The sequence below is a fragment of the Marmota monax genome, unplaced genomic scaffold (genome assembly GCF_021218885.2).
Source record: "Marmota monax isolate L192 unplaced genomic scaffold, Marmota_monax_Labrador192_F-V1.1 WCK01_AAM20220418_F8-fsc00006, whole genome shotgun sequence".
Classification (NCBI taxonomy): domain Eukaryota; kingdom Metazoa; phylum Chordata; class Mammalia; order Rodentia; family Sciuridae; genus Marmota; species Marmota monax.
In genome coordinates, this window is record NW_026693712.1 from 16239836 (window position 1) to 16248870 (window position 9035).

The 9035-nt window shown below is 46.6% G+C and overlaps 1 protein-coding gene across 8 annotated transcripts in view; it reads left to right on the plus strand.

Moving 5' to 3' along the window:
- Fgf1 (fibroblast growth factor 1) overlaps positions 1-9035 on the plus strand; it is a 94595-nt gene that overhangs the window by 72416 nt on the left and 13144 nt on the right. For all 8 annotated transcript variants that reach the window (XM_058584260.1, XM_046460357.2, XM_046460358.2 and 5 more), the window contains one exon: positions 1646-1848. In XM_058584260.1, the coding sequence (XP_058440243.1) occupies positions 1680-1848 (169 nt within the window). In that variant the 5' untranslated portion in view covers positions 1646-1679. The remainder of the gene's footprint in view (positions 1-1645; positions 1849-9035) is intronic.

Below are 9035 nucleotides of genomic sequence, written 5' to 3' on the forward strand. Positions count from 1 at the left end.
TTATAGTGCTCAGTGATCTGGCCTCCTCCTGGGAATGAAGAACTGCCTGAGTCCTGATTCAAGGTCAGCAGGGGGCAAAAGCAGAGGCTGTTGGTAGAGAGAGTCAACCTTTGGGTCAAAAATGAAAAGAACCTAATGACAAATTTAAGGAGGCAAATGTACCTGCCAGGCATGGGTAAACCCTGCTTCTGCCAACACTGCAGCCTCCGTGAAGCCATTTAACCTGTTCTCGGTGATTAAGGACAAGACAGGTTGTATGTTCAGACTCATTTTGAGTCTTAGCTCTATCACTTCTAGCTGTTGACCTTGGGAAAGCCAGGTAACTTCTCTAAGCTTTGATTTCATTTTATAAAAGATGGGATATTAGCATCCATGTCAGAGGATCATGGTGATGTTAACAGGCATTAACCTGTGGCTCAGAATATATTGTCGGTGGTGATGGTTGCTATGATTATAAGACCACTTGATAGTTCACCCTTATAGCTGGCCCCTCTCCACTTAGAAGCAAACCCCCCACAGCAGCTCCTGCTGTCTTTGACCTCTTTCTTTTCCAGCCTGTGTAGTCACCAGCCCTTCCATGGGGGAAATTCATGCTTTTAATGTAACATTCATTGGCTTTGTTTTTTTAATACTTTGGGGGTAATAATCCATGCATATTTATAATAATAATGTAAATTTGTATGCAGTAATATGTACAACATTAGGAGATTTTAATGTGCAATATGGAAGTTTTGGTTGTGTGTGTGTGTGTGTGTGTGTGTGTGTGTTGCTGGGGATGGAACCCAGGGCCTTGGGCATTTGAGACAGGCAATCTACCAACTGAACTATATCTCCAGCCCATTAGTTTTTGTGTTATGTCTCTCATAGTACAAAATAATCAGGATGAAGATGGCTTGGGACAGGTCAGACCTGACTTCTCTGTGGGCTATGAGGATGTGTGAAAACTATGGAACAAGCAGTAACCAGGCACAGCCTTTGTAGTGATCTAGCTCATAAAATTTCCTTTGGTACAGTGCTTTCCCTTTAAAAACCGTACTTGACCCCCTCCCTGCCTCCTCCCCTGGTCCTGGTTCTGTCCTCCTCACCAGCCCAGAATGATTCCTTCCCATTTTAACCCTTTGCTGTCTCTGCCGTCTTTCGCTCACAGGCCTCGAATGTCCCTGCCATCTGTGCTCTCTGCTGCCATAAGCCACGAGGCACCTAGTCTAAACAGTGTGAGGGTGGAGGGCAGAACCTCAGGCCTGGCCTCTCGGCTCTTGTGGGTTTCAGCCAGACCCAGGTGTTATTTTAGTGCAACTTCAGTGTTTAATTTGAGGATGTGTGTGGACCAGAAGGAGGGACCAAAACATGATTTTTTCCCCTTGGCTAAATGATTAAATTTAAAGTTCTAAAAAATGCACAGCTTGGTCCCAAGCTACGTCCAGTTGCAAAGACAGAAGGGCTGTGAAACACCCTCCCAGGCCAGGGACCACCCTGCCTTAGCCAGCGGCCACCTCACAGGCCCGTCTTCTGTGGCCATCACCTGGCCAGTCTGTGGTCACAAGCTAACCAGGCGCTCTGAGCTCTGAAGCAGTCCTTCTCTTCTTGAGTTTCTGCCCTGCCTTTACTGGAAGAATATTCTACAGATTTGTTTAATTTCTTACAGTCCTGAAGGTGTCACCAGCAGCCACCACTGAGCCATGGCTGAAGGGGAAATCACAACCTTCACAGCCCTGACGGAGAAGTTCAATCTGCCTCCAGGGAACTACAAGAAACCCAAACTGCTCTACTGTAGCAACGGAGGCCACTTCTTGAGGATCCTTCCTGATGGCACAGTGGATGGGACAAGAGACAGGAGCGACCAACACAGTAAGTAGCCATCCATATTGTACCCTCCTTGCTTCTGTCTTCTGCTGTCAAGGATGGGAAAGGGGAGAACTGAGCACTGGTACCCTCTTCTCCAAGGCTCTACTGGCAGGACACATTCAGAGGTAGGGGTACCATACCTGTGCAAAGAGCCCAGGTTTGGAAAAAGGGGAGTTGGGGGCTACTGCATATCTAAAGATGAACTATTGCAAATTTTTAAAGGGATTCTCTGCTGACCTAACACAACTGGCTGCCAATGTTCAATTACTGGATGTTTCCTGAGTTTCTGTAACTAGTGAAAGATCTGGCCCCTGAGGCTGGCCTGGGGCTGGCTTGCTCCAGGATGGGAAGAGCCAGATGGGCAGGGACGGTAAATCCTGCACAAAGACCTGGGCTCGGTTTCAAGTGAATGGACTCTCCAGGTTATGCTTCCGCTGGGCTTGATTTGTGAAATCCTAGTGTATAACTGTAGCCTTACACATCATAAATTATGCAGCTCTCGCTCCGCACATCATGCAGATGTGGCTGTGGTAATCAGGAGGGGTAAAGTCATTCTCCAGATTCTATAGAAGCCGGAGAGGGAGCGCCGTCCAGCCAAAGGCTGACTGCCTCTTCCAGGTTTCCCGGTAGCCTGACTCTCCGAGGATGTTGATAGATGGAGGTATCATTTCAGGGAAAAGAATCTTCTGGACTAAGCCTAAGATCTCTTCCTTCTGCCTCCGTACTTCTGGTGCTGGAGTGTAGGTGTGACTTCAGGGTTCTGGGTCCTGCAGTGGTGTCTGGAGATTCCCTGAGGACCACTAAAGCGTTAGATGTCATAGAGAAGCTAAAAGTCAGATCTGGATCCTGCTTCGGGGAGCTGCAATCTCAAGAGTCAAACACGCTGCAAATCGAGAGAAGGGAAGAGTGAGTGAATTGAGGAGATGCCAGAGCCCAGGCAGGAAGTCAGGTTCCATGAGACTGGCTTTAAAATGGAATGCAAAACGCTGCCTTGGAGGTGCTGGTTTACATATCGGGTAGTAAGCAGGCCATGCTCCAAAGGTTGCAGCCTGGAGTGCAAGGACCACTTCAGTGCTACCCGCTCTCTACCCCCGGGTGCACAGGTAACTGGCATGGATGCCAGCATTTATGGGCCAGCTGGCATTGTCCCTTCCTTCCCACCCTCCACCCAGACCTGCAGAAGAGAAGCAGGAAGGCTAAGGTCAGGGCTTTGTTCTGGTGACTTTTTTTTTTTCAAATGGACTTCCTGCATGCTTTATTCTCAGTGGAAAACAAGTACCAGAGTAATCCACAAGGAAAAAAAAATCTAGTGCATTAAATACAAGCAGCATTTCCTGCAAGTAAATGGACTAAGATTGTAGTCCATTGTGTTGGGCATGATATACAATTTATTCATGTGATTGGCCCACACAAGAGGAAAACAAGCTCTAATTGACCCTGGCTTTAAATGTCTCTAGTAAGTCTTATCAGTTTTCTGAATCAATGGGGGAGGCTCTGATATCCAGAATGGGAGAGGAAGGGCAGCCTTGGTGACATGCTCCTTGGGGTAAAGCCAGCTCTTCTGGGAAACCTTGAATTGCAGGGTCATGAGAAGCTGTAAAAACATCATATGTCTTCGTTATTGTCATTCTATCATTAACATTATAGACTGCACTCTGGGTACATAACATCAGGACAGCTTCTGAGTCTGCTGTGGATTTGGCTGCCTGACTGAAGACATCAGGACCCTTGGGACTCAGCACAGCAGGCACAGGAGTGTGTCAGGTGTCTGCATCCAAGTGATGCTGCATTATTGGTCAGGTGAACTTGGGCAAGTCACTTAATCTTTCTGGTCTTAAATTTCCCAACTATAAAATAAGAATAATAATGTTTCCTGCCTAACAGGTTTCTTGGGGGAAGTTAAATGAGATGATATATTGAAAGCTCTTGCATAATGTCCCACCCAGAGTAACAGTGCAGCAAATATTGATTAATACTGCTGTTATCATCATCAAAATTTCTACATATTCAATGAAGCATATGGAAATCCAGCACAGTATTAAGGAACTTTCCTAGTGTCCTCTTTTCTATAATGCCACTGACCAGGAAGGGCAAGGGTCTAGTTTCAAGCTTTGATTCAGCGCCTCTCTGACAATGTTCAAAATGGCTATGTTGACCTATTATTTTCTTTCTCTGGAACTAAGAACAAGGGGACAAAAATCAGAGTGAGTAGGGTGTATGGGCAGAAATCCATCCCTGTTCCGTCAGTACAGAACTGGAAAAATCCACATACTCTCTGTAGAGTCAGGGGCCCAGATTTAGGGTTGGAATACCCGTATTCCTGCTCTACCACTTCCAAACTAGACAAGAAACATTCTCTCCGTTTTGTAGGAAGTGTTCTGCAAAATAAACTTAAAGTCACCTTAGCTGTATGACTCTTCCAAACTCTAGTGTCTTCAGCTCTCTAATTTTGAGGGAAAATATTTTACTGTCAGAGACTCAGTTTCTTACCGGTGGAATGGAAAATGGTAGCATTGCTCTGTGTCTTTCACAAGGCTGAAAATTAATAAGATCCTAGAACTGAGAGGAGTCCTCCTGGGCACCAATGGACTCCGAGTGTGGATCTGTCGCCCTCTTCTGCCCAGTGGTGGTACTGCCATGGTCCTTCTGCATCTCAAGGGTTATTCCGAATCAGCCTTAGACAGACATGGTGTGAACGCCCCTGGATAACTGAGATCTGCATAGACTGGGGATTGATTCCTATTCCTTGACCATTAGTCTGAGTGTGACTAGACTGTTGTTACAGGTAGGCAGTCACACTCCAAGCCTTCTTTCAGAAAGAGCATTCCTAACAGACAATCAGATATTTAAATAAATCTACATAAATAATTTCTTTCACATCTTGTCCTTGTCCTCAATTAGTTGATCTGCCTTGGGCAAAGGTAGTTGTCAAAATTTGTCTTCCTACTACCCATAGCGGGGAGTAAATTCCCAAGTACCTTATTGTGGTACTTGGGTCTCCATCCCTCCCATCCTAACAGAGAACTGAGTAGAATGTCTCCACTGGTAAGAATTTCTGCACATGGAGAAGATCATCTCTGCAGGCAGTGGGCAATCTATGGACACTGCTGTGGACACTGGTTACCCTGCCACACCACCCGTGCCCGGTACAACCAGGTGGGGAGAGCTGCAGCCTCTGGGGCCCATGGAGAGCAGTTTGTGAGAAGATTCCCATTGGTGCCAGAGTTTTAACTCTGAGAGGAGGGTAGATGTGTCACCATGGAGAGGAGGATCCAGAAAGAGGTGAAGGGGCAGGGGAAGATGGCCAGTCAGTTTTGGATATAGCACATTTGAGGGGTATGTCCTGGGGTGTTCCCTCCTTGCACCTATACCTCTCCACTCATTTGTGTGATCATTTGACCGTTTTCTTTCCCACTGGACTCCCTGAGAGCAAGGACTTTGTCTCTTAATGCTCAACATTGCAATTTTTGTCTGGCCCATAGCCTGTCCCTTGGTATGCATTAATTTGATGAGTGACTGAATTGTATTGGTGGCAGATAAATTTGAGCTCAACAATAGATCCAATAATTGCTCTCAAATACTGATTTCCGCCAGGCATTGTGCTAGACTCATTTCTACCTAACTGTAACCCCATGAGTTTCCTAATAATAATCACTCTGAAAACACTGAAGCTAACAGGGGGTGACCAGCTTCCAATAGGGACAGCTTGGCTAACCAGTACTTTGCTTCCAGTACTAAGGTTCTTTCCACATTCCACCATTCCCTGCACAACAACCCCACAACAGTGGTTTCACTACTAAATAAGCACACAGAGTCATGTGGATTAGGTGAGTGGAGGTACAGCCCCCCAAACTGCCATTTACTAGTTCTATGTCACTTTGGGGTAGTTATTTCTCTTCCATGTGCCTCAGTTTCCTCATTTTAAAAATAAGAAAAGCAGCCAGGCCTGATGGCACATGCCTGTAATCCCAGCGGCTCAGGAGGCTGAGGCGGGAGGATCTCCAGTTCAAAGCCAGCCTCAGCAAAAGCAAGGTGCTGAGCAACTCAGTGAGACCCTGTCTCTAAATAAAATATAAAATAGGCCTGGGGATGTGGCTCAGTGGTTGAGTGCCCCTGACTGAGTTCAATCCCTAGTACTTCCCCACCCCCCAAAAAAGGGCAATACTATCTAACGCGTAGGCAAGAGGGGATTTGAAATGTGACCATGTTTGTACAGTGCCAGGCAACCAGTGCTGAGACTGACAGTCCTCTTCCTCATCACTCCTGGGCTATCTAGGCCTCCCCTATCTCAACGTTCCATCTTTCGAGTCTGCCACATTAAGTGAATTCCATGCTTGCTCACAAAACCAAAGGTGGTTTTTCATGCCAGCTTCTCTGGGACTACCTAGGTGGGAGCTCTGGAGGCCTGGCACAGAGGCTGAACATGCCCGGGGCCCTGTCCCTGTAAGCTCTGCCACGTTGAACTTCTCTGGTTCAACAAGCCACTTGGCCAACAGGGATGGAGGGTTGTGACTTCCTCCTCAATAGGAATAATAACTGCAGAATAATGATATTCTCCCGAGCATCCCCAGTCTGCAGCCTCGGGAGCCCACAGCCCCTGGCCTCCCCAAACACGTAAGAGGCTGCATGGGAAGAGGGATTACCGGCACCACTCACCACACAAATGGAAATGTTCTTGAGCGAAGTGGATTCCAATAAAATATTTATAAATCCAGCCACATCCTAGAGGCCCCAGGGGGGTTTGCTGGTCAGAAAAATTCTACTTTGTAGCCCTTAATCCAGGCAGACGGCTCCTCAGTGAAATCCCTCCCTGACTATTGTTTTGGGGAATCCAGACTTCGGCCACCTGGTTTGATGCGACTCAAAGGCACTTTGTTCCCCACTGGCTTGAGCCCTGAGTCAAGATGTCTTCCCAGGTGCCCACGGTGGGCAGAGCTGGCCCCATTGCCAGAGGTCAAAGAGAAGAGCAGATCTCCAGTGCACCACCCCCAACAGGGTGCCCTAAGCTTGGTCATAGGGATATAAGGGCCTCCCTACCCCTTCTCCCTACCTGCATAGTCCTTATCTGATTATAAGGAGGGATTTTTCCAGATAAACTTTGAAATATAAATATGCTATCATATATATATGATATCAACCTCTAGACTAAATAAAAAATTTCCAACCATCATCTTCAGACATTAAAAGAGCACACACTTACATAAATTTAGAAAAATGTCTTTCTCATATAGCCGTGCGTGTGTGCACGTGTGTATTCCAAACCACTGGAATTGGAATTTTTTCCCCTCAAATCCACTTTCTTCCCCTTCTCTGTCTTTCTTTAATGTTCTGCGGAGCCCGACTTGTGGCTACGTTTTAATTATAAATGTCACTGACATAAAACAACCTCCCTGAGTTCTGAATGAGGCTGACTTCACTTTGGGTAAACACGGCAAAGGACGGGAAGTCTCCAGCCCAGAATAAGCCCGCGCGTCATCCCTGAGGCCTCTCCTTGGTTTAAAGGGCAGGCAGGCTGCGCAAGCCAGGCCTCCTCTCCACGCTTTCCAGCACCCATTGTAACCTTATCTTTACAACTTCCTAGGGCAGGAGAGGGAGAGGCTGGGCTCAGAGATGGGGAGCAGTGACCAGGCTCCCCTCACATGGCAGGCTCCTGGCTCCTTCTCCTTCTTTCTATCCTTGGAGAGTTAGAGATCAGTACCTAACTGCCAACAAGCTACCACTAAGAGGAGATGGAAGGCTCTGAGGAGAAGAGGACAAACCAGGACGACATGCTCGCCGTTTCTCAAACAGAAAGCAAGTGTCCTGAAGGGCTGGTATATCCACTCAAAAACTCTGGGCTCACTTTCAGGCAGGTGCCTTTAGTATTCAGAGACCTGGGATGGGATTTACATGATGAGCACAAGATGATATGAGCATGGTCCATATCAGCAAGGTTATTTTGTACATTTCTGATTATTTGACATTTATTTTTGATGACCAGAACATCCCCAAACCAACACAATCTACTGTATTCCTAAAAAAAAGAATAGGATGGGTTGGGAGTGTAATTCAACTGTAGAACACATTCTTAGCATGAGCAAGACCCTGGGTCATGCACCAAAAAAAAAAGAAAGAGAGAAGAAGAATTAGGATGAGGAGACTGAGACAGGAGGATCACAAATTTGTAGCCTCAGAACCTTAGTGAGGACCTAAGCAACTTAGTGAGAACTTATCTCAAAATAAAATTTAAAAAAAGGACTGGGGATGTGGCTCATTAGTAAAGCACCCGTATGTTCAATTCCTGGTCCAAAAAACAAAAAAGAATTGTGGAAGATGGTAGCTCTTTGGTGAAAACTTTTTAATAAACACAAACCAATCTGCGTAGCTCATGAATATTTATGTAGGAAAAAAAAAGGTGTGTTAGAAACAGACCAAAGATCCTCAAACACCGGTGCCCCATCTCTCAGAGGTAGCCTTAGATTATTTTTAAAGAAAGGGATGGAAGAGACATTCCCTGCATTCTCTCTGCAGTCCTAGTCCTTCTTCTCATCCTCCCCAGAGCAGCTACTGTATGCATTTAGTGTGTATCTAGTGCAGTTTTATGTTTCACTTCATAGGAGCTATGCCCAGCGGTTCAAGTTATTATATTCTCCCACAGCTTGGGTTTTTGCCGTATGTTTTTTTCTGCTTTTCTTTGAAAGAGAAAAAAGGGGGGATGGGAAGAGAGAGAGAGAGAGAGAGAAGGAGGGAGAGAACTCTTACTGTAATTTGTGAGTTTTTGTTTGCTTTTGCTCAAAAACCAGCGGGGTTTGTTGTGTTGCCTTATCACGTGTAGGTTCATGTGTCTGTTGTTGACATGTGTAAGCCCTGGGTGCAGGGTCTGTGCCTAGCACTGAGCACAGTTCCCAGGAGCGTGCCAGGCCTGAGCAGCCCCCACCCCACCCTGCTGGTGGCCAGCCTCTCCCTCGCCCTGAGGCCCCTTTCTCAGGCTCTCGCCTTCCTTGCTCTTTTATAGCAGCAGCTGCAAGAGGATGTAGGTCTGGAAAAACTGGGATGAGGTCACTCTAGAGAGCTGGACACCTAGTCAGCTGCATGAGCAGCTCGGCTGGGTGTTGCTCCTTCCTGCCGGCTCTGCTTGCAGAAGGATATATGTTGAGGAAACTTAGCCAGAAAGCAATGCAGTGAAAATGAGCTATGAAACTTGGACATCC